Source organism: Bos mutus, chromosome 5, assembly GCF_027580195.1.
Source record: "Bos mutus isolate GX-2022 chromosome 5, NWIPB_WYAK_1.1, whole genome shotgun sequence".
In the NCBI taxonomy this organism is placed as follows: domain Eukaryota; kingdom Metazoa; phylum Chordata; class Mammalia; order Artiodactyla; family Bovidae; genus Bos; species Bos mutus.
This window is the reverse complement of record NC_091621.1, coordinates 72,792,700-72,816,286: the sequence shown is the minus strand read 5'-3', so window position 1 is coordinate 72,816,286 and position 23,587 is coordinate 72,792,700. Positions and strand designations below refer to the sequence as shown.

The 23,587-nt window shown below is 36.0% G+C and overlaps 1 protein-coding gene and 2 pseudogenes across 1 annotated transcript; 1 reads left to right on the top strand and 2 right to left on the bottom strand.

Annotated features, from left to right (window-relative positions):
* Positions 1 to 1,679: 1,679 nt before the first annotated feature.
* LOC138987884 (olfactory receptor 6C2-like) lies at positions 1,680 to 9,408 on the bottom strand (annotated as a pseudogene).
* Positions 9,409 to 13,802: 4,394 nt separating this feature from the next.
* Positions 13,803 to 14,741, top strand: LOC102268387 (olfactory receptor 6C70-like). The gene has a single exon (XM_014482170.2). The coding sequence runs from the start codon at positions 13,803 to 13,805 to the stop codon at positions 14,739 to 14,741; it is 939 nt and encodes a 312-aa protein (XP_014337656.2).
* A 7,949-nt stretch (positions 14,742 to 22,690) lies between these two features.
* Positions 22,691 to 23,587, bottom strand: LOC102274817 (olfactory receptor 6C2-like; annotated as a pseudogene).

Here is a 23,587-nt window from a genome sequence, read left to right as displayed (position 1 = left end):
TAACATTAATATTCACCTTATTGGTTGGTTATTTAAGTCTCACACAGGGAGGGGGAGAGATAATTGGGAGATTGGGATTGATGTATACACAGTAGTGTATATAAAATAAATAACCAATCCCTGACTTACTATATAACACAGGGAACTCTATTCAATATTCTGTAATGGCATATATGGGAAAAGAATCTAAAAAAAAAAGGGGGGATATATGTATGTGTATAACTGATTCAGGGCTTTTCCAGACTGCTCAGTGATTAAGAATCTGTCTATCAATGTAGGGGACAGAGGAGACATGGATTTGATCCCTAGGTCAGGAAGATCCCTGCAGGAGGAAATGACAACCCATGCCAGTATTCTTGCCTGAAAAACCCCATGTAGAGGAGCCTGGCAGGCTATAGTCCATGGGGTTTCATAAGTGTTGGGCATGACTGAGCCACTGAACACAATGAGCACAGTAACTGATTCACTTTGCTGTACACTTGAAACTAACATGACAATGTAAATTTATACTCCAGTAAAATTTTTAAATATCAACTAAAAATGTCTGACACTTTGCTTAAAGAGAGAAATCTATCATGACATTCCCCATCCACCTCCCACCTTCTGCCAGAAAATATGCATGCATAGTGTGTAAATAACTGAAGGAGCAAACATTTTCATACTTACCCTGTCACCATGAAGTTATTTCATGGCACCTGTTGACAGTTTATTTGAAGATACTCATAATGATACACATGCTGAAAAGGAATATGCTAGAGGAGACATGTGAATTCTGTTTTCTCAGGGAATCGCATTCAGCTAGGAAATCCCTGAAAATGCCCAGAGCCCTCCTATATGATACAGAGCTCCCTCTGTGAGAGGCCCTGTGCCATTTTACACTGAGAATATATGTTCTTCTCTTACTAGCTCAAATAAAGGAATGTCTTGTCTAAAGGGCTAAAGGTAAAACATGGGAGAAAAATTGATTAGGAGTACTTGATATGATGAACTTTTTGGTCAGGAAAATATATTTGGCACCAAATGTTATGGCTAATTAATTCATGTATCCCACCTATAATGAGTCAATAAATCAACAAACAAAAGTGTCTGGAGACCCACGTTTAAAAGTCATTAAGGAATGGTATAAATATAAGTTTTGGCAATCAACTTTCCACAAGGTAGCAGTGGGAACATTGTCTTTGAGGACAAGAAAATGCAACAATAGCATTAGACACACTGATGGTGCAGTATAATAAATGTCAAATGATAAAATATTTGATTTTTTTTTCACAGTCTCTAAGGCAATTAAATAGGCATAACAAGCCTTTATCCACTTTCTTTAAACAACTCATGGATACTATAAAAATATAAAAATAAAAAGGAAAAAAATGACATAGTATTTACCAGCATAAATTATGTTATAAAAGTAACATCAGAGATTTTTCCCCTCAACCAAAAGTACATAACTAAATCTGTAAACACTTATAATCTACCATTTACATACAACCTATGGCAATTCTATTTAATTATAAACATATACTTTTTATATGTTTTTATATGAAAATTTTGTTTTCAAAAATGAAAGGCTACCTTTAGGCGAATCCAAGGCAAACTGCACTTGTGATGACTCAGCAAAATAGCACCTGAGAGACACTGTTAACTTCAGGGATAAAGTCTTAATTTATGGCACATAAAAGAGTTTAACCAAATGATGGGCATTTCATACAGTTGGCCAAACCTAGAAATCAGTAGGCATAGGGAGTATACACCTGTGAGCTGACTCTGAATTATAGGTATACAATTTTGAGAGTTGTAACTAAATATACATTTTCAGGGAGTTTGTAGGGAGATACATGCAAGGCACAAGCTGGAATGAAGATTGCCAGGAGAAATATCAATAACCTCAGATATGCAGATGACACCACCTTTATGGCAGAAAGTGAAGAAGAACTAAAGAGCTTCTTGATGAAAGTGAAAGAGGAGAGTGAAAAAAAATTGGCTTAAAGCTCAACATTCAGAAAACTAAGATCATGGGATCCAGTCCCTTCACTTCATGGCAAATAGATGGGGAAACTGGAAACAGTGGCTGACTTTATTTTTCTGGTCTCCAAAATCACTGCAGATGGTGACTGCAGCCATGAAATTAAAAGACTCTTACTCCTTGGAAAGTTATGACCAACCTAGACAGCATATGAAAAAGCAGAGACATTACTTTGTCAACAAAGGTCCATCTAGTCAAGGCTATGGTTTTTCCAGTAGTCATGTATGGATGTGAAAGTTGGACTGTAAAGAAAGCTGAGCACCAAGGAATTGGTGCTCTTGATCTTTGATGTTGGAGAAGACTCTTGAGAGTCCCTTGGATTGCAAGGAGGTCTAACCAGTCCATCCTAAAGGAGATCAGTCCTGAGTGTTCATTAAAAGGACTGATAATGAATGGCTGAAACATCACTAATACTTTTGGCCACCTGATGGACAGGAGGCTGACTCATTTGAAAAGACCCTGATGCTGGAAAAGATTGAGGGCATGAGGAGAAGGGGACAACACAGGATAAGATGGTAGGATGATATCACCGACTCAATGGACATGAGTTTGGATAAACTCTGGGAGTTGGTGATGGACAGGGAGGCCTGCAGTGCTGCGGTTCATGGGGTTGCAAAGAGTCAGGCATGACTGAGAAACTAAACTGAACACACACACACACACACACACACATATATATATATAAATATATATATGAGAAGAACACCTATCAATGTAATGATGAATGCACCTATCAGTGTGATGATGAATGTCACCACCCCACAGATTATAATGATCTATTCTATGTGCCATGTATCTGAGCTTGAGATCTTTAGGAGGGGACCTGCATCACACCCAAAATGATGAATGGCACTGGAGTCACAGAATTCTATCCAGAGGCCCATATGAGTGGTGTGATGACAATCATCAACCCAGAGATCCAGCAGCAGAGCACAAAGATGATGCAGACTCTACTGTTCACAAGGGGTTTACAGATGGTCACATAGTGGTCATAGGACATGACTGCCAGAAGAAAAATGCTGTGACTCCAAAGAGTTCAACAAAAAATATTTGACCAGCACAGTAATTAAGCCCCTGATGGTTCAGATGATAAAGCAACTACCTGCAATGCAAGAGACCCAGGTTCGATCCCTGGATTGGGAAGATCCCTGAAGAAGGGAATGGCAACCCACTCCATTATTCTTGCCTGGAGAACTCCATGGACAGAGGATCCTGGTGGGCTACAGTACTTGGAGTCTCAAAGAGTTGGACATGACTGAGCAAATTTCACTTCACTTCTTCAGGTGTTATAAATAATGGTATTGTTCCCACTTATTATGCTGTACAGGAATCTCAGAATACACACCATTGTGAATGAGACTTCTAAGAAGGCAAAGTTTTTAAAGAAAAAATACATAGGTGTTTTAAGATGAGAATCCATGAATGTAAGAATAATAATGGTCAGATTTCCAGTAACACTCATCACATACGTAAGAAATAAAAAGACAAAAATCAGAACTAACTGCTATGGGTCTTCTGTAAATCCCAAGATGAATGTTGTTATGACTGTGATTTCTCATTACCAGCTTTGATGTTTTAGATGATCTACATGTAAAAAAGTCAAAGAAAAGTTATCCAAACAGATGAAAAGAAATAATAAGCAAAAGAAAAAAAAAACACAATGAAATGGAAAAGAGAGACAAGAAAGAAGATGAATATAATCAAAAGCTGATTCTTGGAGAGGATGTCTAATATTGATAAACTGTTATTGTGGCTGGTCTGGAAAAAAAGAGAAATCATTGCAAATTATGCAGATATAAAAACAGAAAAATATCATGTCTCTACAAAGTAGATTTGACAACTTAAATGAATGAATCAATGCTATGAAAGATACAGTCTACCAAAGCTAGTTCAAGATGAAATATTTAACCTATATATCCCTATCTCTAACATTAAACAGGTACATAAATCATCCAACAAAGAGAACTGTAGCCTCAGATGGTTTAATTGTATGTTTCTATCAAACACTGAAAAACAGGAAAAATCATGTATGATACAAATCCTTTCATACAGTTTTTGAGAGCAAAAATCATAGTATTATCTGATGTGATTGTCAATGTAAGTAGTCAAGATATAAATGGTAACTGTCATGAGAAGCAGAAGTGTAAAGGCAAAGAAGTTTTTTTTTTTTACATTCTACCCCCAGTGGTAAATATTGTTTCCAAGTCATTTGTGAAATGTTCACTGTGTAGATTATCATTCACAGACCATGCACAAACTTGTAAGAGGTGATACAGTAAAAAGCACATTGTATAAATTACATAAATTAAGACTGAACAGTAAAATTATTCAGTTGAATGCAAGAAAGGAGAAACAAAAAAATGAACAGCAATGGGAACAAACAAATATCAAGTAAAAAAATGATAGGCCAAAGTCCAAACATAAATGATGATACACTGCCTATAAATGTTCAAAGCATACCATACTAATTAAAAGAGATTATAACAATGCATTTTTTAAAAAATTGCCTACCTGGATGTTATATACAAGCACACCACTTTGTATATAAGATGTACTTATATATTTGAGGTTGTGTTTGTGTGTGTGTGTGTGTGTTTACATATAATATAACATCTATTGTCCCCATCTTAACCAATTTATAACATAGGACTAGAGACTTCCTCATTCACCACAGGCCCAGAGACATCCATGATGACTTTCAAGTATTGAAATGAATTTCTCACATCCTGTGAACTATCCAAATTAAAAAAAACACACACACACACGTTATATATATCTTACATATAAGTATATGTTTATATATAAATGTTTTTATGTATCCTTAGGAAATTTATAAGAACCATTTTAATTAGTTTTCCAAGTTTCAGAATAGAAAAATATTGATTTGAGAAATATACACATACTTACATTTTAGTCTGTCATTCAGGCTTCAATTTTTGTTTTCTCCCTACATAGTCTCACAATTAAACAAGAATTGTTAATAGTGACATAGATACAGTCTAGTGATTCTTTCTCACTTGCACTCAAAGACAGCAATGGAAATGCATAAACAGGCAGTATAAATTTTTATATTCAAATGTTTAGCATTTACTGTGAATGACAATATGAGTCTAAATTTAAAAATGAAGTATTTCTATATAATCTGAAGAGTTAGATAAAAGGAAAGACTAGTAAAAAGGCAAAAGAAAATCAGAAATTCTCTGATTCTTGAGTAGTTGATGTTGTGGTCCAACAATTTTTTAACAGAGAGTGGTTCCCTGAAAAGTATCACTAAAGATATGATTGAGGATGCTTTCTTTATGTGGTCAACCTGTAACAGGTAAGATAAACTAAGTTAGAAAAGTGTCCTTGGTGACCATGCTTAAAAATCACTAATGAATGTAAAATATGATAATATAGAAAAGCAAAAGCAAAGCTAACAAATACACCCAGGAACTGGGATAGTCCTATGAGACTGGAGGGGCATTAACAACACCAAGGTAAGGAGGTATCTTCATGGTACTACATCTTTGCAAAATGATGACCCAGATCATACTTTTTCATGTTAATTCACATTTTTAATTGCTAATAATCATAGTTTTCAAATATTTATTGATAATTTATGCTTTGTTTATTAACAGACTGTTATGGTCCCTTCACTGTTTTTGAATTAAAGTGACTCCTTATGCTTTTCTGGGCACACAAGTGTGGCAGCATGGCAAATAGATGGGGAAACAATGACTGACTTTATTTTTCTGGGCTCCAAAATCACTGCAGATGGTGATTGAAGCCAGGAAATTAAAAGACACTTACTCCTTGGAAGGAAAGTTATGACTAACCTAGACAACATATTAAAAAGCAGAGACATTATTTGTCAACAAAAGTCCATCTAGTTAAGGCTATGGTTTTTCCAGTGGTCATGTATGGATGTGAGAGGTGGACTATAAAGAAAGCTGAGTGCCGAAGAAGTGATGCTTTTGAACTGTGGTGTTGGAGAAGACTCTTGAGAGTCCCTTGGACTGCAAGGAGGTCCAACCAGTCCATTCTAAAGGAGATCAGTCCTGGGTGTTCATTGGGAGGACTGATATTGAAGCGGAAACTCCAATACTTTGGCCACTTGATGTGAAGAACTGACTCATTTGAAAAGACCCTGATGCTGGGAAAGATTGAGGACAGGAGAAGGGAACAATGGAGGATAAGATGGTTGGATGGCATCACCAACTCGATGGACATGGGTTTTGGTGGACTCCGGGAGTTTGTGATGGACAGGGAGGCCTTGTGTGCCACGGTTCATGGGGTCACAAAGAGTTGGACACAACTGAGCAACTGAACTGAACTGACTTACGCTTTTCTAAGATATTTGTATACATTCAAGGCTATCAATCTTTGAAAGTCTAATGCTGTAAATCCTATTTCACTCTTTGTTATTTAACATTTAATACTATTGTGTTGGCCAAGAAGTTTTTTTTAGTTTTTAAGCAAAAATAAAGGACACATTTTCCATTTTCACTAAGGACTTTCTTGAACAACATATTCACTGTTTTGTTTCACTACTTCCCACCATTTTCCAAGTAACTTCATAATTCTATCTTGCCAAAAGTTTTGATACTTTTGAGCAAAGAGCTGTTCAAGGTGCCTTTTACTGTCTTCCAGGGAATTGGAATTTTTTCCATTAAGAGGGTTGCATAAAGATTGAAATAATTTGAGATCTGAAGGTGCAATATCCACGGACTATGTCAGATGAATCAGAACTTCCCAGCCATGTTATAACAGTTTTTGCCTGGCATTCAAGGAAACATATAGTCTTCCTTTATCCTGATGGAATATTATGGGTTTTCTGTTCACTAACTCCAGATGCTTTTCATTGAGTGCTTCTTTTAGATGGTCGAATTGGGAGCAGTACTTATTGGAATTAATAGTTTGGTTTTTCAGAAGGAGCTCATAATAGAAGGACTCCCTTCCAATCTCACCATATACACATCACCTTCTTTGAAATGGGTCTTTGCTGTGGTTGGTGGTAGTTCATTTTGCTTGTCCTATGATCTGTTTCATTCCACGTTATTGTACAGTATCCACTGTACTGTGGATACTGTACAATATCCACTGTATGATTCCAGTGTACAATATCCACAATTGTGGCAAATTTGCCACAATTTGTTTTAATTTTCATTATTTTTAATTAGAGAATTGCATATGGAAATATAGTCAAGAAGTTTTTTCTCGCTTAAATTATGTGCAACTCAAACATTAAAATGATTAACATAACCAATATGGACTTCCCTAGTGCTCAGATTGGAGAAGGCAATGGCACCACTCCAGTACTCTTGCCTGGAAAATCCCATGGATAGAGGAGCCTGGTAGGTTACAGTCCATGGGGTTGCTAAGAGTCAGACACGACTGAGCAACTTCACTTTGACTTTTCACTTTCATGCATTGGAGAAGGAAATGGCAACCCACTCCAGTATTCTTGCCTAGAGAATCCCAGGGATTGGGGAGCCTGGTGGGCTGCCGTCTATAGGGTCGCACAGAGTCGGACATGACTGAAGCGACTTAGCAGCAGCAGCAGCAGAGCTCAGATGGTAAAGAATCCACTTACACTGCGGGAGACCTGAGTTTGATCCCTGGGTTCTGAAGATCCCCTGGAGAAGGGAATGGCAACCCACTCCAGTATTCTTGCCTGGAGAATCCCCATGGACTGAGGAGCCTGGCAGGTTATAGTACCTGGGGTCACAAAAAGTCAGACATGACTGAGTGACTTTCACTTCACTTCAACATAACCAAGCTGTTGAAAATTATTTTCAGTGCTTGATTTGGATATTTTGAGTATGTCAGCTGTCTCCTGTTGGTGTAACATTCATTGCTCTCCATTATTGTCTTTATTTGACTGCTGTCAACTTTACTAGTCTATTTGACTGTGGAATGTCATCCAGTGAGAAATCTCCAGCACAAAACTCTGCAAACCACTTTTGACACCTTCAGTGAGTCACAGCACCTTCTTCATAGTCTGCACAAATCTTTTTGTGTGTGTGCTTCAGTTGCATTTTTATCTTTCTTGATATAATAAAGCATAATATGCTGAAAATGTTTTTTCTTCAATCATCAGTATTAAAATACCTCACAAAAATTCACCAATTTTGATGTTTTTTAAAAAATGCATATTGATATAATAGCTGTCACATTACAATCTAATTGTTTTGAATGATGCTAAAGATAACTAAGCATTAGTAGAGTCAGCTCACAGAAAAAAAAAAAAAAAAAATGGAATGTTTTGGCCAAACCAGTACTTACGGTGCTGGTGGTATCCTGAAAATTTAGTTGAATTGTAGTAAAATATGCTTCCTTTTGTTTTATTGTTTCTGAATCTTTTGTCATTATGGTTTACTGTTTCTGATGTTGTCATATATTTGCTTACATTTTCTTCCTATTATTTTATTATTTATTTTCTTTACATTAACATCAGCATCCAACATGCAGAAGTCAATAAAATAAGGCAGTATCAAAAGAAAATATATAGAAAAAGTCCATTGTGAGGTAGGAGAGACAAACCCTAGGTGAGCATGGTATCATGGAAAACAAATGTAAAGGGTTTCATGTTCCATGAGGTTTGGAAATGTTGATTTTTAAATTTTTTACATTCTTTATATGTGAATAATTTGGCATTATAATTTCCCTATAGAGTTTCCTTCTTCATTATAAATTCACATACACATTACTATCCATAAACATTACACATACACATTACTATCCACGTATATTAGTACTGGTGTCACTATGAATTATTTTCTTAGCTGTTATGACTCTTTGTTTCTAAGGTGATTTTTTTCCAGCATTCACTATTTTTCGAATTTGATCTTCAAGAAGTCTTCTATGTCATCATGGAATTTCCCACTTAGTATTGGAGCATAGTAGTGTTGTCAATCTTTCAAAAGACAAAGCTAAGAAAAAAACATGTTAAGAAATCATTAGTTTACACTGTTGCTTTTAATTTTAATTTTAATTCAGCACCACTGAACTATTTTCTCATCAATTTGATTCTCCCCCCCTCCTTTTTATCCCTTCAGTCAAATTCCTAGTTCTCAACATCAGTATATTTACTAGTTTACCCAATGCTAAAATTCAGACAAGGTGAAATCAGAATTAGTCAGTACTATCAATGATAAAATACAAAATGTATGAATTTAAAGCTATGTTTGTAATCCTTTTACCCTTTAGACTGCCCCACAGTGGGTCCATGATCAGAGCATGATATTTTAAAAAGTCACATACTAAATTATTTTTTTTTCTTTCTTTGCTTTCAACTCCTATGGTTCTTTTTTTTAAATTTTATTTTATTTTTAAACTTTACAATATTGTATTAGTTTTGCCAAATATCGAAATGAATCTGCCACAGGTATACCTGTGTTCCCCATCCTGAACCCTCCTCCCTCCTCCCTCCCCATACCCTCCCTCTGGGTCCTCCCAGTTTTATTCACAGCATAATACTGTTATTTCATTTGATTTTTATTCAATTTCAGTGTTTTTTTTTTTGCAATATGATACTTTAAACTTTACATAAAATAATGATATGGTTGAAAAAAATCCCAGTTTTGATTAAAAGGAAAAAAACGTTTTCCTGACAAAATATTTGCATGTATGATGACAACTACAAACTGGCATTTGCAATTTACCTCTACAAGGATTAAATCATGAGCCACTGCAGCTGCTGACCTTCAACACCCCTGAAAGGACTTCAGGGTGGAGATCAGGATTGAGGCACCCTGAGCTCTGGAAAAAAACCAATAGAACAGGCCTTCAGATAAATATTTTCAAAAGATTTTATGAGCCCATCTTTTTGCATCTCCTTGTATCTAGACAGCACTAAAATCATTATTGGTGACATCTGTTCCTTGGGACTAGCAGCAAGCCTTGCCCAAAATGTGTGCTTGACTGCAGGTATCACTCTTCACTAAAATCATGTATAATGATGACCTTCATCCCTACCTCTCTGGAGCTGTTTCTCAGAGCTATCTGAAATACTGTCTCCAGAGCTATTGTCCTCATTTTGCCTCAAGTAAAACTTAATTCACAACTCTCATGTGCATTTTTTTTTTCCGTTGACAGTGATATGAAAATGTCACTCTTTTTATCATATATTTATTCACTCAAAAGTTAAGCATTCAAATTCTGGGTCTGATTTAAACCATTAGATTGTTTATCTATCTACCTACCTATCTATCTATCATAATATCTAGCTATAGTCTGCTGTCAACTAACCACTCATTTACTTAATTGGAAGTATTGCATAATGGGTAACAAGCTACACTTTGGAATCATGAATCTGATTGCAATCATGACTCCATTTTTTTTTTTTGTTTGTTTGTTTGTTTTATTTCTACTACATTTCTTTTATTTTTATTTTATTATTATTATTTTACTTTATTGTATTGGTTTTGCCATACATCAACATGCATCCGCCACGGGTGTACACGTGTTCCAAATCCTGAACCTCCCTCCCACCTCCCTCCCCATACCATCCCTCTGGGTCATCCCAGCGCACCAGCCCCAAGCTTTCTGTATCCTGCATAGGGTTTTAAACTTTGTCATGAGTGTAAATTAGTGAAATGATTTCCCTAAGTATTAGTTTTTACAAAAGCAAAGGTCGTAAATATGTGTACTTTGCCTGTGGCTGCTAAGTCACTTCAGTCGTGTCCAGCTCTGTGTGACACCATAGATGGCAGCCCACCAGGCTCCCCCATCCCTGGGATTCTCCAGGCAAGAACACTGGAGTGGGTTGCCATTTCCTTCTCTTCAATGCATGAAAGTGAAAGTGAAGTCGCTCAGTCATATCCGACTCTTAGCAAAGGACTGCAAATACCAGGCTCCTCCATCGTCTATTGATGACTAATTTAAATACTGTAAACACAAAAATTAGCAGTGATTCATGCATACTAAATTTTCAACAAAAGGTGGACATTATAATAATTAGTAATATTTCAAAAAGCTTGAATGTAAGTGCACACCCTCAAATCACCAAATAAAATATCCATTCTCAAATCATAGTAATAAACAGAAGTTCAGTTTTTTTAATATTGAATAGAGTTGTTTTTTTATAAAAAACAATAAGTATTTGTGGTAGGTAGCAACATGCTGATCTTCTAGTGACAATTCACATTTTGGAAAAAACAAAAACCTCAAGAGGATTTATCCTTGTATCTTGGTAACTGCTGGTTTACAGGGTATACATGATTGTGTTGAAATGAGTATTTTTTTAATGTGATGAGTCTCATAATACTTCATATCAGCATGCTTGAATCAATAAGCTTATTTTTAATTAAATGATAAAAACAAGGGATAAATGGTGTTTTGTGTGGCTTTTTCAGTGTTATTTCATCTTTTCTACTTTCCCATAGAGACACTATCCCCTGAGGTTTCTTGTAAAGAAGCACTCACTCCATTTAAATAATTTGAATAACCTGGCAGATATTTCTCAAGTATCAAACTAGCTAGTCACCTCAGCTGTGATAATTATTATGGATGTTGGTACAGTGGGATTGGTTGAACAGATATAAATTTTCTAGTAACAGAGAGAAGTTTACTAGAAATCTTTATTATTCAAGACATATATTCAGTTTCATGTGATAGTGAAGAAAATTCCATTACTAATATAGTCACACTTTACTCTCTGATTGGAATTAATATGAGAGTTTATTTAATATTATTTTCCAATAAATATGTTTGACTATATTATGGTTGATGTTTATTTACATAGTCTAGAGAAAAAAAAGATACCAACATATTTTACTAATGGTGGTAAGTAGTGTCTTACTTTTCTCTTAAATATTTAAGAATAATTATTGCTACCCTGTAAATAACATACAAATAAATAACAGTGATTTAAAGGTGATATTAATTCTCTTTGAATAAAGCATTGATTATTTCTCATCTATTTATGAATCTGTAAATGCAAGAACATGAAGCTTGAGATATGTATTTGCACTTACATTTCCAGTACTTCATGGATTACACCAGACACTGTGCTGTGTGGGAATGTGAAGGGAATGATGATTATTGTACTGCTCTAGACAAAGAGAACCTTGGCAACTCTAGATGTCAATCAAACATTAAAAGGTTGGGGAATCTTTTTCTTGGAGAATTTATATCACATGTTTTAATACATTTTTGAAAAAACAGAAAAATTAACTCCCTGAGGAGTACTAATTCTGACCAACACTTTGATGTATGACAATTTATCACTTATAATTATGGATTTTCAAATCTGTACTGGTTGCAGAACAAATATCTGCTTCTTGATTTTGAAATTACTCTGATACCAACAATTAACCTACAAAAAAGTTTAATATATTTTTCAGAAAAAAGTAGAAATTAGGGGAAGAGCATGTTAACAAAACAAACAGGGCCAAATGAAGACCAGATCAAGGAAGGAAGGTTTAGATTCATCTGTGGTTCTCTAAGAGCTGCCTTTTCCATTAACAGCCTGGAGCTAATTCATTGGAGTATTAATCTAAGAGGAGAAGAATATGCTAATATACGTGAAATGAAAAACAAAGATGTGCTAATGATTATTAATAAAATTATTTATCTAAATAATGTGGGGTTTGTGAATTCCTATGTGAAGTAACAGGCTAAATCATGTAGAAGGAAAAACATTATGTATTCAATAAGAAAAAGAAAAGTTTTAGAACAGGCAAAGATATTGATTGGCAAAATAATTGCTGAGAAGGAATGCAAAGTACATTATTTTATTTTAAAATGAAGAAAACATTGTATACTCTATGATGCAGTCTATTTTCCTTTTCTTTCAGTGCTTATATACTATGTTTATTTGGAAATAGTCTACCTATTTCACAAATGGTTGACAAACATTTCTTCAGAGTAAGAGGAAAATGAAGTGCATCATTGGGTATATTTTAGTTGAACATATGCCTCTAAAATATATAACCAATTAGTACTCTGATTTCACTAAAATTCTTTTGCTTTTATACAAAATTAGAGAATAAAAATACATTTTATTGAAAGATTTCCACTCTAATTTAATATCTGATTAAAAGATAATTTAATGGCAAGTGATGTTAGACTCTGAATATGTGTAACTGGGTGGAGATTGTGATTGTCTTTTCTGTGTTTTCTCTTTTATTATTTGTTCGCTATTACATGTGGCAAAATGTTGAAGTTCTAAATGCATTGTTAATTTTTTGTAAATGTGATTATATCTGCTTTATATTCATTTTCAGGTTTTCCTAGATTCAACTTTTATTTATTTTGCTGGAGTACTACAAATTATATTCTCTTTTTCTCTTGTTGTCCTTTCTATGCCTTCATCAGTAGTTTCTAGAGAAGTTACTTCTCTAGGTGACTAATTGGGACTGAATCAAATGTCCCTTTAATATGAAATTTAAAGTATCAGAATTTAACTGTAGGTTTTAATTCACTTCACTGGTATAATTTTATTTTGATAAAATTAATTAAAAATTAATGAATTATTTTGAAATCTGAACCAAGGATTTATTTAATTTATTTAACAATGGACAGATTGGAAGCAGTTGTAATTGACTGGAAGTTTGTAAATAAGCCTGAAAAAATCAACTCTTATGGATTTTATAGGTCAATTTCCAAAACTGAGTTGACTTTGGTAATAATAGTATTTGTAGCACAGTTCTAGAGCATATCTTCAAACTCAGGCAAATGGGTATGTTTGTGCTATGTATACTTTAATATATCATATCTTAAAGATAAATCTATTCCTGTAGTTTCTTATTTTTATACCTTTTTATTACAAGACATTGTTTGAAATCACAGAGGAGACATGAAGAATCATACAAGGCACACAGAGTTTGTCCTTCTGGGACTGACAGATGATTCTCAGTTACAGATCCTAATTTTTTTGTTTCTGCTTCTAAATTACACATTGAGCATGATTGGAAACTTAACCATCATTGCCCTCACTCTGTTGGAGTCCCATCTCAAGACCCCAATGTATTTCTTTCTCCATAATTTCTCTTTCCTGGAAATGTCATTCACAAATGCTTGCATCCCCAGATTCCTAATCACCACTGTAAACAGAGAAAAGACGATTTCTTATATTGGTTGTCTGTCTCAGTTATTTTTTTACATATTCTTGGGACTTACAGAATTTTTCCTTCTGGCGGTTATGTCCTATGACTGCTATGTTGCCATTTGCAAGCCTTTGCATTATACATCCATCATGAGCAGCACAATTTGTCATCAGCTGGTACTCAGTTCTTGGGCATCTGGCTTCTTGGTCATTTTCCCTCCACTGATTTTGGGTCTTTACCTGGATTTCTGTGATTCAAATGTTATTGATCATTTCATTTGTGATATTTCTCCTATTCTACAACTTTCTTGCTCAGACACATATTTACTAGAAATGATTGCATTTTTATTAGCTGTGATAATCCTCGTGGTCACACTGTTATTGATAATTCTTTCTTACTCTTACATCATCAAGACAATTCTAAAATTTCCTTCAGCTCAACAAAAGAAAAAAGCCTTTTCTACCTGCTCTTCTCACATGATTGTTGTATCCATCACTTATGGTAGTTTTATATTCATCTACATAAAGCCCTCAGCAAATGAAAGGATCACTTTAAGCAAAGGAGTGGCTGTATTAAATACTTCAATTGCTCCTTTGTTGAACCCATTCATTTATACTCAGAGGAACCAGCAAGTTCAACAAACCTTCAGAGATGTATTTAGAAAGATATTTTCTGCTTCAGACAAGTAATACTGTTTATTGAAATAATCAACATGAAAGCATAAAAGAAACATTGAACAAAAACTCTTTTGATGTTTCTAGTACAAGAATTGATCTCTAATATTTAATTTATTATATAACTTGTGCTTACTTGAGCTTAGAAAACCTTTCCATTCTATACATCTAAATTTAACTTTCTGTTCTTCAAAATGAAGTATTTCTGTGTTAGAAATATAAAATTGCAAAATTTATTTTCTCTAATAAAATGTTAGAATAAAATGAATGGAGGGATTTGGTTGTATTATGGAATATAAATTTTTGGAGTATTTTATTTCTAAGTAATTTAAATGAATGTTCCATGATTCATTTAAAAGCCATAATTTTAAAAATTCTTAAACTGAATTATTAAATATGCTTAAGATTCTCCAAGAGAACTTATTCTTTAAAAGTGTAATGTAGAGTCTTATTTTGTAAGGTGTTTTTTGAATCAACTTTAAAATTTTTGTCAGCTTAGTCAGATCAGATCAGTCGCTCAGTCATGTCCGACTCTTTGCGACCCCATGAATCGCAGCACGCCAGGCCTCCCTGTCCATCACCAACTCCCGGAGTTCACCCAGACTTACATCCATCAAGTCAGTGATGACATCCAGCCATCTCATCCTCTGTCGTCCCTTTCTCCTCCTGCCCCCAATCCCTCCAAGCATCAGAGTCTTTTCCAATGAGTCAATTCTTTGCACAAGGTGGCCAAAGTACTGGAGTTTCAGCTTTAGCATCATTCCTTTCAAAGAAATCCCAGGGCTGATCTCCTTCAGAATGGACTGGTTGGATCTCCTTGCAGTCCAAGGGACTCTCAAGAGTCTTCTCCAACACCACTGTTCAAAAGCATCCATTCTTCGGCACTCAGCCTTCTTCACAGTCCAACTCTCACATCCATACATGACCACAGGAAAAATCATAGCCTTGATTAGATGAACCTTTGTTTGCAAAGTAATGTCTCTGCTTTTGAATATGCTATCTAGGTTGGTCATAACTTTCCTTTCAAAGAGTAAGCGTCTTTTAACTTCATGGCTGCAGTCACCATCTGCAGTGATTTTGGAGCTCAGAAAAATAAAGTCAAACACTGTTTCCACTGTTTCCCCATCTATTTCCCACGAAGTATGGGACTGGATGCCATTATCTTAGTTTTCTGAATGTTGAGCTTTAAGCCAACTTTTTCACTCTCCTCTTTCACTTTCATCAAGAGGCCTTTTAGTTCCTCTTCACTTTCTGCCATAAGGATGGTGTCATCTACATATCTGAGGTTATTGATATTTCTCCCAGCAGTCTTGATTCCAGCTTGTGTTTCATCCAGTCCAGCGTTTCTCATGATGTACTCTGCATATAAGTTAAATAAACAGGGTGACAATATACAGCCTTGACGAACTCCTCTTCCTATTTGGAACCAGTCTGTTGTTCCATGTGGAGTTCTAACTGTTGCTTCCTGACCTGCATACAAGTTTCTCAAGAGGCAGATCAGGTGGTCTGGTATTCTCATCTCTTTCAGAATTTTCCACAGTTTATTGTGATCCACACAGTCAAAGGCTTTGGCATAGTCAATCAAGCAGAAATAGATGTTTTTCTGGAACTGTCTTGCTTTTTCTATGATCCAGCGGATGTTGGCAATTTGATCTCTGGTTCCTCTGCCTTTTCTAAAACCAGTTTGAACGTCAGGAAGTTCATGGTTCACATATTGCTGAAGCCTGGCTTGGAGAATTTGGAGCATTACTTTACTAGCATGTGAGATGAGTGCAATTGTGCTGTAGTTTGAGCATTCTTTGGCATTGCCTTTCTTTGGGATTGGAATGAAAACTGACCTTTTCCAGTCCTGTGGCCACTGCTGAGTTTTCCAAATGTGCTGGCATATTGAGTGCAGCACTTTCACAGCATCATCTTTCAGGATTTGGAATAGCTCAACTGGAATTCCATCACTTCCACTAGCTTTGTTCATAGTGATGCTTTCTAAGGCCCACTTGACTTCATATTCCAGAATGTCTGGCTCTAGGTCAGTGATCACACCATCGTGATTATCTGGGTCGTGAAGATCTTTTTTGTACAGTTCTTCTGTGTATTCTTGCCATCTCTTCTTAATATCTTCTGCTGCTGTTAGGTCCATACCATTTCTGTCCTTTATCGAGCTCATCTTTGCATGAAATGTTCCTTTGATATCTCTGATTTTCTTGAAGAGATCCCTAGTGTTTCCCATTCTGTTGTTTTCCTGTATTTCTTTGCATTGATCTCTGAAGAAGGCTTTCTTATCTCTTCTTGCTATTCTTTGGAACTCTGCATTCAGATATTTATATCTTTCCTTTTATCCTTTGCTTAGTAAACATGTATAATTTCCTATTTTTAAATTGAAGCATGGTTGATTTATAATGTTGTATTAGTTTCAGGTGTACAGCAAAATAATTAAGTTATATATGTTCTTTTTTTCAGCCTCTTTTCCTTGTAGGTTATTACAAAGTATTGCACACAGTTTCCTGTGCTGTACAGTAGGTCCTTGTTGGTTATATATTTTTATTATGGTAGTGTGCATATTTTATCACAAACTCCTAATTTACCCCTCCTTTGCTCTTTGGTTAATATAAGTTTGTTTTTTGTGTCTGTGAGTTTATTTCTGTTTTGTAAGTAGGTTAATTTATATGTGGCAGATTCATGTTAATGTATGGCAAAACCAATACAATATTGTAAAGTAATTAACCTCCAATTAAAATAAATCAATTTACATTAAAAAAATAAAAAGTAGAGACATTTCTTTGCCAACAACAACAGCAAAAAAATCCACATATAAGCAATTGTGTGTCATGACTGCTTGCTCAGTTGTGTCCGACTCTTTGTGCCTCTGTGGACTGTACCCACCAGGCTCCTCTGTGCACCCGATTTTCAAGTAAGAATACTGCAGTGGGCTGCCATTTCCTACTCTAGGGCATCTTCTGAACTGGGAAACCAAACTTGCGTCGCCTCTGTCTCCTGCATTGCAGGTGGATTTTTACCGCTTGAGCCATGTCATGTGATACTTGTTGTTCTCTGTCTGGCTTACTTCACTCATTGTGATAATCCCTAGGTCTATCCATGCTGCTGCAAATGGCATTATTTCATTCTTTTTTAATGGTTGAATAATATTTCATTGTGTGTATATGCACCACGCTTTTTTTTATCCAGTCATTTGCTGATGAGCGTTTAGTTTGCTTCCATGTAAGGGCTGTTGTAAATAGTGTTGAAATGAATTTTGGGGTACATGTGTCTTTTCAAATTTTAGTTTACTCTGGGCGTGTCCCCAGAAGTAGGATCGCTGATTCATACATTAGTTTTATTTTTAGTTTTTTTTAGAAACCTCCATACTTTTCTTCAGTGACTGCATCAACTTACATTCCCATCAACAATATAGGAGTGTTCTCTTCTCTCGACACCCTCTCCAGCATTTATTGTTTGTAGAGTTTTTGATGATGGCCATTCTGACTAGTATGAGGTGGTACTTTATTGTAGTTTTTATTTGCATTTCTCTAGTAATCAGCGATTTTCAACATTTTTCATGTGCCTTTTAGCCACCTGTGTGTCTTCTTTGGAATAATGTCTATTTAGATCTTCTGCCCATTTTTTTTTTTTTGATTGGGTTGTTTGTTTCTTAGATATTGAGCTATGTGAGCTATTTATATATTTTTAGAAATTAATCCCTTTTTGGTCACATCATTTGCAAATATTTTCCCCCATTCTATTGATTTTCTTTTCCTTGTGTTTATTGTTTCCTTTGCTATGCAAATCTTCTAAATTTATCTGGGTCCCATTTGTTTATTTCTGTTTTAATTTCCATTATCATTACCATGTCCATTCCATTACCATTTAATTTCCATTCCCATCAAGTGGGCCTACTGCCTAGGTCCACCAGGGCTGATCCGGTGTCTGTGCCTGCAGGTGTATGCCTGGAGCCTGGGTCTACTGAGGCAGGTCTGACATCTGAATCTGTTATGGCAATCCTGGTACACAGGTGCCCAAGGATGATCTGGTGCAGGATGGGGCAAGAGCCTGAATCTGCAAGAGGTGATGGGATGCTGTGTTGAGCCTGGTGCCTGGGGATGGACCTGCTCTGGAGCCTGTGGGGACCAGCCTGGTGTTGGGGTCCACTAGGATGCTCTGGCACCTGTGTCTCTGGAAGTATGCCTGGTCTTAGACTGTGGTATTGGTTTTAGAGCCTGTGTACATGGAGGTGGACTTTCAGCCTAAGTCTGTGGGGGACATTCCTGGAGAATGGGAACACAAGGTCAAGTCTGGATCTTGGATCCACATGGGCTGGTGGTGTTGGAGCAGGCACTGCCCTAGAGCTTTGGGCCATGGGCCCAGCCTGGCATAGGAGGTAGCTGGGTGACCCTAATGCTGGGGTCCACAGTGAGGTCAGTTTCTCAGTGCTATCTGTAATGCTGTCTCCCAGGCTACAGCCCTCATTATGCCCCAAATGAAACATAACCCACAACTCTCACGTGTGTGTTATTTTTTTGATCGACAATACTCTTCAATAAGTGGTACTGGACTTCAGCATCAATCTCATCCATGAACTCTACCAGATGGTGAGTCCAGGATCTCTGGGAGGGCTGAGTGGTCACGGGCTTTCCATCTCAAAGCCAATCTGTAAAGCTTGGAAGTGGTGCTCACTTCTTCAAATGTACAGACATCAACAAAGGCCACAGACATTACAAACAATTAGGGAAACATAACACCAGAAAAAAAAAAAAAAACAGTGCTAGTAAGCAATCCTAACCAAATGGACCTTCTCTGTATTAAGCTTTTTTAGCCTTCTTCCTTTCAAACTACAATGCTGCCACCATTTCACTTCTTTCACCTCCATTTTAAAAGGATGCTACTTTTCAAGACAATAAAATCTCAGTAGCTCAAATATTAATTGCTTATTATCATTGTTTTGATGGGTTATCTGATGGCTCCGCAGTAAAGAATATGCCTGCAATTTAGGAGACACAGGTTTGATCCCTGGTTGGGGAAAATCTCCTGGAGGAAGAAATGGCAACCTACTCTTTTATTCTTGACTGGAGAATCCCATGGACAGAGAAGCTTGGTGGTCTACAGTCCATGGGGTTGCAAAGAGTTAGACATGACTGAGCACACACTGCCCATATGACACTTAAAATTCCACATATAAAGAAAAAGAGCAACTTTTGTCTCTGACTCCTGTACTTTCTGAATTTTAGATATTGATGTCCTGAACTTGTTCTTGTTTTAACATATAGCTTTTATAGTGAAAGTGAAAGAAAGTAAAGTTACTCAGTCGTGTCCAACTCTTTGTGACCCCACAGACTGTAGCCTACCAGGCTCCATCCGTCCATGGGATTTTCCAGGCAATAGTACTGGAGTGGGTTGCCACCTACTCCAGAGGATCTTCCCAATCCAGGGATCGAAGCCAGGTCTACACGCATTATAGGCAGATGCTTTACCATCTGAGCCACCAGGAAAGCCTAATCTAAATTAAGTAATTAAAATTATTTGTCTCTTTTGGAATTATATATAATATCATAATTATATTCATCATTTATTGACTTATTAGCCACACATTTCTAAGTGTCACATAATTACTCAGGTTTCAATTATGACTACTTTAGTGTCTCTTGTGCAGATTTGTTTATTCCAATATTTCTTACAGTGACTTTAGTACATAAGAGCTCTCTGTTGTATGTATCATGAGGTCATGTTAATGGTTTATGTTTCAAAGTTGCAGGGAGGTGATAACTCCATTTTTATCTCATGTTCCTTCTTATCAAAACATAAATTCCAAATATGCTGCAATAGGACAGATCATGCTATGTAAAGTCTATTATATAAATTCTGAAATGTTTAGACAACAATATTTTTCTTTGATGTCAATAAAGAAATTTAACAGAGATAATTAGGCATATTGATAACTTCAGTTCAGTTCATGTCAGTCGCTCAGTCGTGTCCGACTCTTTGCAACCCCATGAACCACAGCACCCCAGGCCTCCCTGTTCATTACCAAGTCCCCAGAGTTTACCCAAACTCATGTCCATTGAGTCGGTGATGCCATCTAATGATCTCATCCTTTGTCATCCCCTTCTCCTTCTGCCTTCAATCTTTCCCAACATCAGGGTCTTTTCAAATGAGTCAACTCTTCACATCAGGTGGCCAAAGTATTGGCATTTCAGCTTCAACATCAGTCCTTCCAATGAACACCCAGGACTGATTTCCTTTAGGATGGACTGGTTGAATCTCCCTGCAGTCCAAGGGACTCTCAAGAGTCTTCTCCAACACCACAGTTAAAAAGCATCAATTCTGCCCTCAGCTTGCTTTGTAGTCCAACTCTCACAACCATACATAACTTAAGAGTGTATTATTGCAGGTAAAGATCTCTCCTACTAGCTGGTGTGTATACTTTCAATTGCAGTGTCTTTCAATTACTTTCATTTAGTTTTCAATTACAATGTCTTTTGCCAACCCTGCCCCACCAAAACCACATTGCTTCTTGATAGGTTATGTACTGCAGCAGATTAAACATGACTTGAAATTAAAATCCAGACTCCACTCTTTGCTACTTGTAATATATTGGTTAATTTACTCAGTCTTCTTCCGTCTACATTTTAGTATAACTGAAATATTTATGGGATTGGTAAAGGCAGAATTATGCCAATAGAAATAATTTAAAAGAATATTGGCAATTTCAAAGCCCACTTTACATTTAAAAATAAATAGTTTCTGAGGTTTTCATTTAATATCAGGCACAATTTCTCAAATTTTTAGAACAGTTTTTTTTTTGTTTGTTTGTTTCTTAGCCAGTAGAAGTAATTGTTCACATTCAATGAAAATAATGAAAAAGTGAATGTATTATCAAGAAAGGTTTTCTTTCTTTCTTCATTCCTTCCTTCTTTCCTTTTTCTTTTTAATTGACAAGCCCACCTGTTACTTGCTTTAAATTCTAAGTTATCAAATTTAGCAATATTATCTTCAATTGTCCCTTGATCATAATTCTAATATTTACTTGCTTTTATAACTTTCTATTTCTGTTGTTTAGGATATCTCTGATATCTTTTAAAATCATTCTGTTGCCCTTGTATTAATGTGTAGTTGTATTATGAGCATTTAACATTTTATATTCTAAATCATTCATACATCTAATTTTGTAACTCATAATAAGTGATGTCATGTTTAAATTTATTTTAAATTAGATGCATCCCTTTTAAGTGAATAGAAACTATATAACTAATGCCTCTTATTAGTGATTGTGAAAATGCTTCCATTTTTTAGAATTCAGATCATTCTGAAACTCCCATTGATATAGTTATTTCCTGTTTGCTGTTTCATTATTTTAATTAGCCTGGAATACCTGTTTGGACAAATTTATTTTTAATACATGTTTATTATTGTTGACTTCTTTTATTTGATTATTAGTATTTTAAGGTACTATTGGTAAAATTAGTGTTATTACATAATGTATCTTCTGTATAATTTATGTACATTAAATATTATTACTCACCTAATTCTCTTAGATCATTGAAGAAAAGACTAGGTCAGAACTGGAGACAAGTTTAATTACTTGGAAGTATATTTTATAGTTTCACAATAAAAGAAAACATATATGAGTTTGGTTTGAGAGAAGTTTGATTACAGTGAGATTAGGAAGCAGTATTAAATGACTTTGAGAAGGATAAAATGATGAAATTATAGATACAAAGCAATGAAATAATTAGAAGGAGAAGTCGCTGAGTCCTGTCCAACTCTTATCGACCCCATAGACGGCAGCACACCAGGCTCTTCCGTCCCTGGGATTCACAAGGCAAGAACACTGGAGTGGGTTGCCATTTCCTTCTCCAATGCAGGAAAGTGAAAAGCGAAAGTGAAGTCGATTAGAAGCTGTAGTTAAATATTTAGAAGAGTTTCATTCTACTCTGATGAAAACTTGGATTCTTTTGAGAGGAATGCAATCCTCTTTATGGAGTTATTGAAAGCTGCTTCACTTGCTTACTCCTCAGGGTGTAAATGAAGGGGTTCAACAAAGGGGCCACAGCAGTGGTGGGCACTGAGACACCTCTATTTATGGCCACCTCTTCCTTTGCCAAGGGTTTGACATAGATGAAGATACAGCTTCCATAGGTGATGGAAACTACAATCATGGGGGATGAGCAGGTAGAAAGGCCTTTTTCCTTTGTTGGACCATGGGAAACCTCAGAATTGTCCTAATGATGTATGTGTAGGACAGAAATACACACACTAGGGTGATAATGAGGGCAAATACAGCCACAAGGATAACTATTTGTTCTATTACCTACGATCTGAGCACAAGATCTTTAGGAGGGGACCAGCATCACAACTAAAATGATCAATGACATTGGAAATACAGGATTCCAGCTGGAGCTTAAGGAGTAGGATGATGATTATCAAACCCGAAACCCAACAGCTGAGGACTAAGAAGATGCAGACTCTCTTGTTCACGATGGTCGTGCAATGCGGGGATTTACAGATGGCCACATAGTGGTTGTAGTACATGGCTGCCAGCAGAAAAAATTCTGTTGCTCCAAACAGAATAACAAAAAAAATTTGACCTGCGCAAGCATTATAGGTGATGGTATTGTCCCCAGTTGATATACTGTATAGAAACCGAGGAATACAGACAGTGGTCAATGAGACTTCCAAGAAGGAAACATTTCTGAGGAAGAAGTACATAGGAGTTTTAAGATGGGCGTCTACCAGTGTGAGGGTGATGATCGTCAAGTTCCCTGTTACACTCAACAGGTAAGTGAGAAATAGATGAAAAGCAGAATTTGCAGTTGTGGGTCATCTGTCTGTCCCAGAAGGATGAAAGTTGTTATTGCTGTGTGGTTTTTCAT

What these genes read in the sequence shown, in the direction of transcription:
- LOC102268387 (XM_014482170.2), top strand. Translation starts at nt 13,803, where the DNA reads ATGAAGAATCATACAAGGCACACAGAGTTTGTCCTTCTGGGACTGACA.